Genomic DNA, 15,148 nt, shown 5'->3' on the forward strand with positions numbered 1-15,148 from the left:
TACACACACAAACATTTATAAAATAAAATAAAACTAGTTAACTTCATCCACTTTGTAGACACACATAAATACCATAGTGAATGGTACATGTAGTCTAGATTTCCTAAGTACTCGAAATCGGAAATTTTGAAGGCCACTCAAAGAACATTAATAATAAAAAAATTTCTTTTTTTTTTTTTAATAACAGAAGAAAGAAAGAAAGAAAGAATAAACGTTGCCACCTTTTTATGTCCACTTAAACATAAAATTATCCACTTTGATTGGGTAACATGTTGAATTATAAAGGATTTTTGTTATAAAATTAATCTGAAATACTTTACACCCTTATTTTATTTTATTTTTTTATAAATTTTCTGTGATAATTTATTTTTTAATAGTTAAGTAATTTGATTCTGAATATTTTTATTAATATTATTTGAATAATTCAGAGATGGGCACGTGGATAACAAAAATGGCTTTCTGACTTTTCCATGACAAATATCGATGGAAAGAGGCGTCTACCTAAACACTACTCCATCTTTTCCTTTCATACTAACACTGCCGGATCCATTATCTTCTTTCTTATTGCCAAAAATAAGTCACCCTTATGACGCTTAGATTATTATATTAAAAAATGAAAGGAAAAATAAGGAAAAAAACAAAAAGGAGCAATTATACCATTCTATACAATAGTCATAGATTGCAACCAGTGTCATAGATAGGAACCAGAGTCATAGAAGGAAGGAGCAAGTGATGCAAATGGCTTTTCCTATCTAAAAAACAAATAAAAAAAAAAAAGAAAACAATAAAAAAAAGAGAAAAAAAAAAAAAAAACTCTTTTTGACGATTCTGAAAATTGTGAAGGAATTTTTTGAATTTAGGAAAATGGTGGAATTTAGATCGAAATGGAAAGTGAAAGCGATCGTGGTGATAATAATTACATCGGTGCTGTTTCCGTGCGTTTCTGCCTCGACTTACATGGTTGGTAAAGAGACCGGCTGGAACCTCATATCCAATCTCCACGACTGGGCTGCAGCGAACCCTTTCACCGCCGGCGACTTCTTAGGTACTATTCGCTCTCCATTTCTTGCAATTCATTTTCTGTGAAGTCTGCACTGCCTAGTTTATCATTTTTTGACAATAGTTACTGCATCATCATCAGCATAAAAATAGTTGATGTTGAATGTCAGAATTGATTGAAAAACCAGAACATCTAGCCAATCTTGTAAGCTTATAAAAAGGGTCTAGCTCTCCCATATTTATATCCATCTCAATCTCATTCATTCTAGAAAGGAATATTGAATAAAACTCCAAGAGAGAGTTTAAAATTTCACAGAGAACTTCGGAAAACTCCAGAAGAGAGTTTGACAGTCGGCAGCAATTCACAAGAGAGAGAATTTTTTGTTCGTATTAAAGTCTATACCAGGTGAAAATACTCGACGAGACGAGAAACATCAGGTTTGAGGGAGAACAGCGGAGCATCGCACCAGCTCCCACGTGCCCATGACAGATTGAAGATGACCCACGCAATCTGCCACGTCATTTCTCCTGTACTTTTTGGAAATTTCAAATAGACCCTTAATCCAGAATTTTGGGAAATTTCATTTTTACCCCAAAATGTTTTGTAATCAGATTTTAACCCTGAAGATTAAGTCCACCACTTTCGGCCGTTCTCGACTCTTCGGTCGACTCCTTTTTGCCAAAATCAGCTTTTTTTTTTTTTTTTTTTTTTCTTTTTTCTTAAATCAAGCCATTGTAAAACAAAATGTCAATTCAGCTTCTTTTTTTTTTTTTTGTTCTTTTCTTTTTTTTTTTTTTTTTTAATATCAAACTTTTGTTCCAGCTAGCATAACCAGTTTGCTTGGAAAAAAAGAATCAAATTGGTTATTAACTGCTCGAATTGGTTACAAATATAATAATAATAATAATAAAAGGACTGTTTGTTGTATTCTGGCAGTGTTCTTGTACAACCAGTCGGCCAACGATGTATTGGAAGTGCAGCACTTGGATTACCTTAACTGTAACGCCTCGCACCCGATCCGTACGTACAACAGCGGAAAGACGGTGGTCAAACTGACTCAACCGGGACCCATGTACTTCATATGCAGCAGAGGAGATCACTGTAAAAGGGGCCTCAGACTCCACATCCAAGTAAAATCTCAGCTCTCCTACGACAGCATCAATGGCATTACTACTCCTACTACTATAAGCCCTTCGTCTTCCCCTACCACTTCCCCACCAAGCGATGCGACCAGTGCACATCCTCGTTATGGAGCTGGAGAGGTGGGGAAAAGCTTGCACGTCGGGTATGTCCTGGTGATCATAGTCCTGGTGATGCTGGTTTTATGTTGTCCAATAGTTTCCTTCTAATGCATACCCTTTTTCCTCACTTTTTGATCAAGCGCAATTAAGCATTTTTCGTTTGAAATAGACCATATGGCTCTCTCCGTTTCTCTGTATATATGAGTATGTTCAGGTAATGTATAATAAATTGTCAACTAAACGAGATTTATAGACAAGTATGATGTAGATATAAAGGATTTTCATAAATTTAAGATATAGATCGACGGACAATCCATTATGAATTAAAGAATGCAGAATTTATTTATCATGTTTTGGTACCAAAATACAGATTTGAGTCAAATTCATATTATCATTCAAAGTTTACCTTAACTCTGAAGAATATTGAAATCAAACATCCAGATTATGTTTCATTCGTACACGTTCAAGTTTTTGGTCTTTTAGTCATATGAAATGGTAAGTTTGACTTGGATTTGAGGTTGTTATATGTTGCTAGACTAGGTTAACTTAGTTGACATTTTTCAATGTTTTAATAGATTTTAAACCAATCAGAAAAAGTCAACTCTTTCTAATCTCTTTTTTTTTTTTTTGGCTGAAAGAAACAGTTTTATAACCAACAAAGCCACGGAAAAACATCTGCAGAGGAGAAGGCTAAGTGCCACTCTCCTGGCTAACATAAAAGAAGAAAGAGCTGGGAAGAGAATTTAAGTGTAAAACACCATACATATCATTTTTAACTGCCCAGCTGCTAACAAAATGAGCAAGGAAGTTTTTTTCCCTAGGGATCCAGACTACGTGAGCTTCCTGAAATTCTCTTTTCAGCTGAACAATTTCTGATACAACTCCTTCGGCTGCCCAGTGACTTTTGAAGTTGTCCGGGTAGTTGATACTATTAACTATGTTTCTGGCATCTGATTCACAACAGACATAGTTCCATCCTTTTTCTTTTGCTAATTTCATCCCCTGTAACACGTCAAAAGCTTCAGCTACTTCCGGAGTGTCCGAGCAGCATGTGACTGCTTTGATTACAAGTATTTCCTTCTGCTTGTTCCTTGCTAAAATGCCAATCATACTTGCACCACTCTTAACTGCCGCGTCTGTGTTTATTCTGATACAATGTGGAGGTGGGTTCCTCCAGGCAGAATCTTTGAGTCTCAAAGCAGAGACTTCCACTGATTTCTTAAGCGCTATGTTCCTTGTCTCTTCGAACCTGATTCTCAGCCGATTCATTGTGCATTCCAAGGAAAAGGTTGCATTATCAAAAATAGCTTTGTTCCTAATCCACCAAATTTGCTCCAGCACGAGAGTTGCATATATGAAAAAATCTTCCTTGTCGTTTCTATGTACTGGAAGAATTCCTTTAGGATCAGATAGCAATGTCAGTTTCTCCATTAAGGATTTATCTTCAAAGGAGTCCCATTTGATGCTCCAGGAAGTGGCAAACCAGATGGCTCGTGCTGTCTGGCAGTGGAAAAAGAGGTGGTTATCCGACTCAACGCAACCGCAACCATGAATACAGTTGCTTCTCTCAATAACAAAATTTCGTTCCAAGAGATTTGAAGTTGTAGGGAGTCCCTTGTTTGCCAGCTTCCATAAGAAGAACTTGATTTTTTCATGTATATTTGCTGTCCAAACATGCTTCCACCAAGGAGTAGTTTGTTCTTCATTCCAGAACTCCATAATATAAGCAGACTTCACTGAGAAACCACCAGAAGAGTTGCCACTCCATATAAGCTTGTCCTCAATACATCCGATTGAGCATGGAATTTTGCGAATGTTTCTTATGGTGTCTCTGTCGAATAACCTTTGTAGTCTCTCCTCATTCCACCTACCATCCGAGTGCTTAAGAGTGTTGACCATACTCACCTCCCTACTGATCTCACATTTGGCTAACTCTGGTAACTCTTATCAAAAAACGAAGCGATATCAATCAATACTAGTTGATATTTTTTATGTTCAAGAGAAAAGTTATCAAATTTTAACAAACTTTTAGTCTTTAATTTTGGGTTTTCTTTTTATAATTTTTTTAAAATTAACCTGTTAGAAAGTAATTAAGCACAAACATAAATGTAGTTAAGATATGTTATCATTAATAATATGATTCAATCAATATACAAATAAACTCCAAAATTAGCATATAGCACACATGCGATAGTTTCTTCATTTTGTTTTCCTAATTCGTAGGAGAATCTTTTAAGGTTAGACAATGCTGGCAAACTTCAATAAATAATCAACTTAATTTTCTGTTTTTGCTAAATATATATATATATATATATATATAGTTTTAAAGACCTCCCCAAAATCCATGATTTTGAAATTTGCATGTATAATAAAATTTCCCAAACCACTTTTGATTGATAGTTAAGATGGACCTTAGCATATATACAGCAGTTGCAATATCATTTTCTGACATCAAATATACTTTATTTATCAAAAGACATCTTCCATCAAAAAATATATATATATATATATATATATAAAATATGAGATACAAACCAACAGAACAGAGTGAAAATTAATTATACAAAGACAACATTGGGGAGCTGTACTTGCATATTAAAATCACAGTAACCACACACTCATCGATCATTTCTCTCTCTTTTATCTCCAACATCCTCTCTCTCTCTCCATAGGTATGTATATATATGTTATAATTATTCATATTGCAAAAGCTAATTACAATTATCAAAAAATGCTAATACCATTACAAAACCATCAAATGCACCAAAAACTCATATGAAAATATAGCTTCAAAATACCATTCACAATAGAGAGTAGAAGAACACAATCAGATAGACAAATCTATCTCATTTTTACTTCCTATATATAAAGCCAAAGTAAAACATATCAATATTAAACCCATATAAAAAAAAAGTAAAAATAAAAATAAAAAAGGCTAAAAGATTAATTTTCAAATACCTCGACTGACCATTTCTTCAAAGACCTCGATTGACCATTTCCATGAAACGCTGATTGGATTCTTGCCTCTGCAACCTCACATCCTATTTTAACTTTTGGATGAACTCCTCTGCTCTCTGATACAGCTCTTCTTGGCTCATTGACTTGTCCCTTATCATCGTCACCCTGTTGGTGAAGGTCTCTGTTGGATTTTTGGACAAAAAACACAGCAAAACGAAAGGAAAGAAAAGAAGTTTTTTCTGGTGCAAAAAACTTGCTTCATTCATTTCTGGACAAAAATATATAAACATAAGCTTACAACAGTAAATCACCTACTTTTCACCTACTATTGCAATAATCATACCACCAAAAGACAAGTCATACTTTGGTTACCTAATACAACAGTGTTTTACCAAAAAGCTGAATATAAAGTAACTAAACATCAAAAAGGAACTAAGACACCAACAAAAGTGTTATTACACTAACACTCCTCCTTGACACTTTTGCTGGAAACACTAAGATCATTTCTTAATGTTTCAAACCTTTTTCTTGGCAAGGCTTTTGTCAAAATATCAGCAAGCTGGACCTCAGACTTGCAATGAACCAGCTTCAATCTACCATTTCTTTCAGCTTATAAACTTTGTCTTCCTTTTCTTGAATAACAAAGCTTTTAGGTTGTTCAACATACACTTCTTTTTGCAAATAACCATTTAGAAATGCAAATTTCACATCTAACTGGTAAACTTTCCAACCTTCTTTAGCAGCAAGAGCTAGTAGAAATTTGATTGTCTCATGCCTTGCAACTGGTGCAAACGTATCTCCACAATCAATACCTGATTGCTGCACATAATTCTCTTCTACCAATCTTGTTTTATGCTTGTTTATAGTACCATCTACATTGAGCTTGGTCCTAAAGACCCACTTCACTTCAATTTCCTTTTTGCCTTGAGGTTTTTTCACCAATTCCCAAGTCTTGTTTTTGTTTATAGTGCTGATTTTAGTTTCCATGGCTTCTCTTTGTGTCTCAAACTAATTTGCATCATAGAAAGTAATTGGATCACACAATGCTAGATGGCGTCTCTCATATACATCTGTCAAGGATCTTATACCTCAGACATCGGCCAGGGGTCTTGTACCTCGGACATCAGTCACGGGTCTTTTACCTCGGACACCGATCAATGGTCTTCTACCTCCGACATCGGTCAGGGGTCTTTTACCATGGACATCGGTCAAGGATCTTTTACCTCGGACATCGGTCAACGATCTTCTACCTCGGACATCGGTCAGGGATCTTTTACGTCGGACATCGGCCAGGGGTCTTGTACCTCGGATATCGGTCACGGGTCTTTTACCTCGGACATCGGTCAACGGTCTTCTACCTCGGACATCGGACAAAGGTCTTATACCTTGTACATTGGTCATGGATCTTTTACCTCGGATATCGGACAAAGGTCTTCTGCCTCGGACATCGGACAGAGGTCTTGTACCTCGGACATTGGATAGAGGTCTTGTACCTCAGACATCGGTCAGGGATCTTTTACCTCGGATATCGGACAAAGGTCTTATACCTTGGACATCAATCAGGGATCTTTTACCTCGGACATCGGACAAAGTTCTTGTATCTCGGATGCATCAGTGAAGGGTCTTGTACCTCAGATGCTTCTTTCGGATGCATCATTCAAAGGTCTTGTATCTCGAATGCATCTCTCATATATATCGGACAGGGGTCTTATACTTCGGATGCCTCTGTCATATACATCGGACAAGGGTCTTGTACCTCGGATTCCAATGACATTTTCATCATTTGAATTAGCCTCCTCCTTAATTTCATCATGTTCTTGGATAAAATTCTCTTCTAAGGTTTGAACTTCATTATTTTCTTATTCCATTCTAATTCAAAGCTTTTACTTTTCATTCCAACATTTAGAATTTTGCTTCCATGTTGATCATATATTGTGCAAGACTTATCTTGAAAATTCAGAAAATATCCATTTTCAAGCATTTGTCCCACACTCAACAAGCTTTGATTAATTTCAGGTACATATAACACATTTGAAATGAGTTTAGTACTTGTTGAAGTTTTCACAGCCACATCTCCTTTGCCTTGAACTTGAATAAAGTCTCCATTTTCAATTTGGACTTGGGAAACAAAGCTTCTATCTAAGCACTTAAAGAGATCAGCATCATGTGTTATGTGTTGAGTACAACCACTATCCACCAACCAAGCTTCTTTGCTACCATTTTCTGCATAACATTTAGCAAAAAACAGCCTTTCCTCACTTTGCCATGCTTCATCAGCAACTTGTACTTGGTGTGCTTGTTGTATTGGCTCTCCTTTGTTTTTGCCAACTTTTTCAACATGTCCAAGTTGTTTTCACACTCTACATTGAACATTAGGCCTAAACCAGCAATATTTTTCAGAATGGTTGTCCTTTTTGCAATGAGAGCACATCACAAACTTCTTTCTTTCACCCTTTCTGTTTGTACCAACACCATCTCGTCCTTTGTCATTACTTCCTCCACCTTGCTGCTTCCTTTGGTTATTGTTTGCTGGAGACTCGCCTTTTTGTAGTGCTAGAAAAGCACTTTCTGAAGCCTCTTCTTGTCTTATAGATCTTTTTTGTTCAGTTGTTTGTAAAGCGTTAACAAGCTCTGACAAAGAAATCTAATTCAAGTCTCTTGACTCCTACAAGGATGAAATCTTTGATTCGAACTTCTCTGGTAAGCTGACCAGCACTTTCTCCACAACTCTTCTGTCACTCAGCTCCTCTCCAAGAATTCTAATTTGGTTTACTACCTTCATTAATCTGTCAATGAAGTCTTTTACCAATTCAGAATCCTTCATTCTTAAAGTTTCGAACTCTCTCCTTAAGTTCAATACCTGCATTTGTCTTGTTCTTGCACTTCCCTGGAACTTTTCTTTCAGCTTGTTCCAGACCTCTTTGGCTGTAGTGCAAGCCATAATTTTGGTGAACATCACATCTGAAACACCAGCATGTAAAGCAGATAAAGCGTTAAATGTTTTTGCAACCTCCTCACTATGTTGCTTTATTTGTGCAATAGTGGGATTTGCCGTCAAAGGGGGAGGATTTCTATTGATCTCTACAACTTCCCACAAGTCAAAAGCTTGAAGGTAAGCTTTCATTTTTATAGACCACATGGCATAATTTTCTCCAGAAAATATAGGAGGTTATGGAGCAGAAAAATGAGTTGAAGCCAGTTAAAAAAATGAAGGAAAGGTAGAAGGAAGGTTTCTGTATTTTTTGCTATTTCACTCACAGCCCCACTAAGATCATTAGATCTCTGATACCATTTGTTGGATTTTGGGACAAAAAACACAGCAAAATGAAAGGAAAGAAAGGAAGCTTTTTCTGGTGTGAAAAACTTGCTTCATTCATTTCTGGACAAAAATATATAAACATAAGCTTACAACAGTAAATCACCTACTTTTCACCTACTATTGCAGTAATCATACTACCAAAAGACAAGTCATACTTTGGTTACCTAATACAACAGTGTTTTACGAAAAAGCTGAATATAAAGTAACTAAATATCAAAAAGGAACTAAGACACCAACAAAAGTGTCATTACACTAACAGTCTCCGACTTCTTCAGCTCCTCGAGAGCCCAAGCAGCCGGATTTTCCACCTCCGATTTGATTCCGACCACCCAGGGAGGCACATCCCACGTGTCGCTCTTCTTCAACTGCCAACCCTTTAGCTTGTTCTCTTTTTCAATAACGGTTTTCCAAGTTGCTTTGAGCGTGTCATCGAATTCGTCCTCCTCGGGCTTCTTGGTCAGCGTCTCGCCGGAATCTATCATTGGGTTTTCTCCAGTGTCCGTTTCTGGTAATAGGTCGTCGACGAAAGTCGAAATATCAATAAGATCAGATGGAGTAATCGAAATGGGCTCCTCTGTAGAAACTGAAATAGAGTGTTTTGTTAATATATATATATATATATATATATATATGAAAATACATGTGGAAAACTGATAAAAAATTAAATAAAATTACATAAAAATAATTAATATATATTAAAATCTATAGATGTGTGTAATTGATTTGTTTTTTTAAAATTGATCGAGGTCTGTATGGTATTACAGTATTTTTACGATGTTTTCATCCAGTATAACAGTTTTCTGATGAACGTCTTTCAGAATACAATGATTGCAAGATTTTGAACACAACATCCCTAAAACCTTTCTTGTAAACTTTTATATACCTTCAATTTACCACCGTTGCTATGTTCTCTATAATTTTTCAAAAGAATGTTTTTAAGTACGTTTAAGCTTTAAACTCTCACCAAAAAAGTTGTTTCCTCGTAAAACTCTCTTCTACTATTTTCAAAATATTATTTTATGTATTTATTAAAATAAATATTATTTTATCAAAACTCAACCAACCGAAGAAGATCCAAAATGCAAATCCTTTACACATGTGCGCCTGGGCCCAAACTTTAACATGTTTTTCTTGAACTTCTTCTTCTTGTTGTGAAATATGCAAGTTGTTCCAATTGATTTGATCGTTTTGAACCTTGCTGTGCTCTGACTGGATTAGCTGTTTCTTAACCTTGGAAGATGAAGAAGAAAAGAGATTCTTCTGGTTTGGGTGTTGTAAAGAAGAAGCAGCAATGGTGATGATGATGAAGTTGAGGAATATATAGATATACAGAGGAGATAAACAGCTTCCAAATGAGATCCAGAGGTGAGGAACAGTGGAAAGAGTGGGATTTAATACGCATGGAATTACAGCGACCTTCAACAATGTCACAGTTGAAACCATCCCAACCATCACCGGCAACATCTTTACTGCCCAGATTGCCGTCTGCAATCTGTTTGTCTGAAGTAAATCTACCATGGTTTTGTGAGTTTTTTTCAGGTACCAATTTTTTGTATCAATTTTTCCACATGTATTTACAAGCTCATCAATTTTTTGTGTAATTTTTTATTTTTGTATCAATTTTTCCACATGTATTTACATATATATATTTATATAATTTTTCCAACAGTTTTTTTATTCTCTAACACCATGTAATCCAATCCATCATATGAATATCAAAACAAGCAACAGTTTGGCAAAAAGGCCTAGTAACAAAGATAAAAAGAATCAAATTAAGAAATGCATCCATTCTCCCACTGGATTCCTATCCAACGTGCATAGTCCACCCACCTGCATACAAAGTTGTAAGACATAGTTATAAGATGTGCATCACCAAGGAGAAAAACAAAATTCTTTAGAATGAAAAAAGGTTCAGAAGAAAGGGGGGGAAAAAAATTGCTTACAATAATGAACCCAAGAATGTGTTGCCCGTCCTAACAGCAAAGCATATTGCACTTACCATAAGCTTGTCTTGGTGTAGTAAGGGTTCCACTATCCGTTGTTCAATAATTCCAACCAAGAATTGGTACCTGTCAGAAACTTCAAGATGTCCACCATTAGTAAGCGCCTTGTCCATCTTGGTTAAAAATGAGCAAAGAAAAATGCCAAAGGGATCAGACCTGTAACTAAAATATATGTTCCAAACTTTCATTTAGAAAAGAAGTTAAGGTAGGAAATGTTACCATGTAATCCAATCCATCATATGAATATCAAAACAAACAATAGTTTCCCAAAAATGTATAGTCACAAAGCCCCAAGAAAACTGTGATATTGCAAATTTTAGGAACAAATGTGTCTTAATGTTTGCACTTTGCGCTAAATTTAAAGAGATTCCATTGGTCAGACTTGGTAAAAATCAGGTAGAAGAAAGAAAAGGCTGTAAATTTTCTTGTCCCTTTTATTTTTCTGTACTTGCTCCACATAACAAATGGACACGTAAAGAAAAAGAAATGACAAACAAAACACTCTACCGATAATAATGGAACAGTATTTCGAAATACCAATCAGAAAAGTTATATGAAAACTAACCAGTGAGGAAGCAGTTCCAACTGCAAAAAGCTTGGTCCCACTACGCTGCATGAAGAAAAATCAAGATATTATAAACATGTGATTCATTTAACTTCAATTATGATAAAATACAAGCAGGTCAGCAAAAATCTTCTTACCACTATCGCACTAATCCTTTGAAGTAGTGAATACGATGTTCCAGAGAGAGCAATTTTGTGGATAGAATTTAAGGATCATATTAGTAACCCATATTCTAAGATGGGCAAAAGATTAGACAAGTTCATCAGTTCACCAATCAGGAAGAAACATAACCGGGAATGCATTAGAAAAGGGGTATTTTGCGCCGCAATGTAGGAATAAATGTCTCTATCTACTGTTCATTCCTTTAAGAAAATACATTTATATTTATATTACAGTCCTAGAACTCCAACATTAATTGATAAAATAATAAAATGTATAAAAGGAAACGTCCTGGAAGTTGCCTCGGAAGAAATGGATGAGTTACACGTAAGTAATTAAGTAATTGTGCACGTAGGCTGTTCTAGATAGTTTCTATTGGGCTTTGCCTTTTATTATTGGTATTCTATTTGGGCTCTTTTGATATCTTGGTTAACATGGAAGAACTTAGCAAGTTGCCCTGCGTTTACTGCAATTGGTGGTCGGTGAGAAACAGTGGGAGCCGGAAGATAAACAAGCATGAAACCTGCAATTATGACCATTACCTAAGAAAAAATATACCGCAATCTTAAATGAGACTCCGCTAGATTTCAAAAGTGTTTAGTCATGGTGGGTATACTCAGGAGATAAAAATGGAAGAAAAATCCGCTCGTGAAATATCAGCTGGAATGCAGACAATTTCTTACATGTGGCATTAAATCACTTGAAGAGAGGAACCAACTGAGCTGGTACCAGAGATGCATGCAAAGATTTTCTCTGTGGGGAGGGAGAAAATATTGGGTGCGTGCCAGGTCAACTGATACCACTCCCAATGCTTTGTTGATATGTGTTAAAAAATTATCACATCATAAGTCAAATCATCATTTAAAGTATTAAAAATGAAGGGAGAGAATGTAAGTATTGAAGTATTAAAATGGTGCAAGAGGATATAAATATTGAAGCATTATAATATTATTTTTTAACACATGTCAACAAATATCAGCTGAGCTGGCACCATGCACCCAAGATTTTCTCGTTGGGAGGGGGTTGGTGGGAATATACGGTTCTGATAGTGAAAGCCCATTGCCATGGTGGGCTGCCACTCTGGACTCAGTTAGGCTTACAGTTATATTTTCAGTCCCTGAATTTTCAATTATTTATACATCACTCCCCATATTTTCTGAAATATCTTCACATAAGACCCTGTAACAATCAATTTAAATTCAACATAAAGTGGATATATTCAAATTTGGTGTTTTTAAAAAAGTAAAGCTTGTGCTAAGATCGTGTTATATAACTCTTAATTAAAAAGAAAAGTCTAATCAAGCGTGCTTAATTGATTTTTTTTTTCTTTTCCAATTTGAAGTAACCATATTAAATCATGAAATACTAATTTCAATAGCATTATAATTATGATTATTGCCATGATAAGGCAAAGAAATAAATAAAATACAAAGAGAATTGCAAAAACTGCAAATAAAAAAGAAAAAGGAAGCAAAGACACAGACATATGGAAAACTATATGCTAAAGACTGGGTGCGTTAATGAAATGTAATAATTGGGTACTTCTTAGAAGAAGAAAGAAATAAACTGAAAAACTCAAATCTTGGAGCTTGGAAGTCGCACTCAAAAGCCAACCCATTGTTTTTTCTTTGCAGGGCAGGCTTCAACCCAAATCAATCAAATTGATAAATGGTTTACAGCTTGCAGGGGTCCTGTATATGCTGGAAATAGAAGTAAAAATTTCTTCTAAAATTATATTTTATATATAATTGGACGGTAAAATTATTTTACATATAATTACGCGTTTGATATCATATGGATTCACCTGTTTTGTGATAAAATTGATTTCTTTCATTTTATTTCCTCTTATGTTTGCCAATATATACCTTGTTGTTTTCAATTTTAATATGGTTTTTGTTAATAATATTTACTCAAATATTTTTGTGGTAATATTAACTCAAATATTGTCATCATCTGTAGCTACTGGATTGCTGTGCCTGTCTTGATAGTAGATCATGTTTGATATATATATATATATATATATATATATATATATATATTTATACACTTAGATTTTATTTTATTTTTTAATTTTAAAAATTATGTATAATAAATCCTATAAAATCTTAGCAGTGAACAGAAAAACAAAACATTATAAAATAATAATTGAAGAAAAAGAACAAGACTATGGATTTGAATATTGTTATAGGAATTGAGAATTTAAATTAGGTTATTATAAATGAATCTATCAAAATTGAGTTCTAGTTGATTAGGAATATGATGGACTATATTAATTTATATACTAATGAATATTTTATATATTAAAGTATTCTTTTGCTTCTGCTTCTAATGTTCTCTCTTCCTTTTTTTTTTTTTTTGTCCCAGTCATCTAATAGCATATGATAATGAACGGCACGCTGCTGATGGTAATATGGTGTCATTTGAAGTGGTTCCAAATGGTAATATATTAGGGGTAACCAAAAAAAAACAAAAGATCCTTGTTGGACCGGTTGTTGTTGTGGAGACTGGAGGTTATGGGCTCCACCGCTACCACCCATTCCTTACGTGCGTCCTCACCATATTGGTCATAGATTTTACGTTTTCCAAGATCACTCAGAACCTCATAAGCCTAAGCCAACTCCTTGAACTGTGTACACAAAAACCGCAATAAAATAAAATAAAAATAATCACTTTTATGAATTCTAGAAGATGGAGATAAAGAACAAAACGAGTATTGAAATTCATAGAAGCTAATGAATCCCCCAGCAAAAAAAACGAAAAAAAGAAAATACAGGTCTTTCTACTTACGTTCAGCTCCAGGACAACGCTCAAAAAGAGCAAAAAATAAATGGAATAAAAAAAATTATTATCAATTAGAGATGGGAAGGGGTAGTGTAAAAATTCAAACCACACGCAGAAAAAAGCTCTCTTTTTCCTTTTTTCCCCAGCAGCTGTGAATCATAACAAGATCCATTTGAGCTGATTAAGAAAGAAGAAGATCCAGATGTAGTTGATGATGAACATAATGATTTGGCTCCTGAATATTGCCTCGGAATCACGCTAGAGAACGACCTTAAAAAAAAAATAAATAAATAAAAGAGCAAAAATTAAAAAAAGAGACAAAAGAAGGAACATACTGAAGAAAAATAAATAAATAATTAATAAATTTTTAGTGATAGTTTTCTGAAAAATATAGCCCCATTAAAAAAAAAAATCAATTATTATAAATATTTTTAACGATGCTTTTTTAAAAAATATAGTTAAAAACTTATATACAGGAAAAAGTCGGCTTTTCTTTTTTATTTAGCAATGATTTTTTAAAAACCTTTGTTAAAAGTCTATGTATTTTTTTTATTAATATTTTTAATTTTTACTGCCAAAAATGCTTCATTTTTTTTTTTTTCCATAAAAATCCAAATCAATCTCCATAAAAGAGGCTTTGAAATTTGATGCTGTTGAATTCAAAGGAATCGACAATCAAAATAAAAAGAAAAGACAAAAAAAAGAAAAAAAGAGAAACAATGCGGACCGAGAAGATGAGTGAGAGAAGAGAAAACAGAGAGCAAGTTGGAAATCTGAGAAGGGAAAAGGAGTCAGCAGTGGGTAAATTAAAGAATAGAATAGGTCATGATTATTTCCAGGTAAATTTTCACATGTATTTATTTATTTAATTTTATATCTATTTGTAAATACTATGAATTTTTATTATAAATTATCTATTTTGAAAATGATAATTATAATAATTGATACAAAACAATCTATGATTTTTTTTTTTTCTCATCATCTTGTTATGATCGCATCTTATGGAAGGAAAATTGTCAATTTCCATGTCTTGTTTTCCTTCCTCAGTACATACTTCAAATCCTTTGATTATTTCCTTTGCATTTTCTTTTTATACTGATATTAAAGAAGGAAGATCTAACA

At 34.3% G+C, this 15,148-nt stretch overlaps 2 protein-coding genes across 3 annotated transcripts in view; one reads left to right on the top strand and one right to left on the bottom strand.

The window, feature by feature from the left end:
- LOC107419553 (rRNA-processing protein fcf2) overlaps window positions 1-15,148 on the bottom strand; it is a 76,798-nt gene that overhangs the window by 19,036 nt on the left and 42,614 nt on the right. The gene's annotated exons all lie outside the window — the stretch shown is intronic.
- On the top strand, window positions 541-2,540 carry LOC107419551 (mavicyanin). Its single transcript, XM_060814632.1, has 2 exons — window positions 541-1,045; window positions 1,937-2,540. The coding sequence occupies exons 1-2, from the start codon at window positions 865-867 to the stop codon at window positions 2,347-2,349; spliced, it is 594 nt and encodes a 197-aa protein (XP_060670615.1). The 5' UTR covers window positions 541-864; the 3' UTR covers window positions 2,350-2,540.

This window comes from Ziziphus jujuba, chromosome 2 (genome assembly GCF_031755915.1).
Source record: "Ziziphus jujuba cultivar Dongzao chromosome 2, ASM3175591v1".
NCBI lineage: Eukaryota > Viridiplantae > Streptophyta > Magnoliopsida > Rosales > Rhamnaceae > Ziziphus > Ziziphus jujuba.

What these genes read in the sequence shown, in the direction of transcription:
- LOC107419551 (XM_060814632.1), top strand. Translation starts at nt 865, where the DNA reads ATGGTGGAATTTAGATCGAAATGGAAAGTGAAAGCGATCGTGGTGATA. An exon ending in CACCGCCGGCGACTTCTTAG is followed by an intron (nt 1,046 to 1,936) that starts GTACTATTCGCT and finishes GTATTCTGGCAG; the next exon opens with TGTTCTTGTACAACCAGTCG.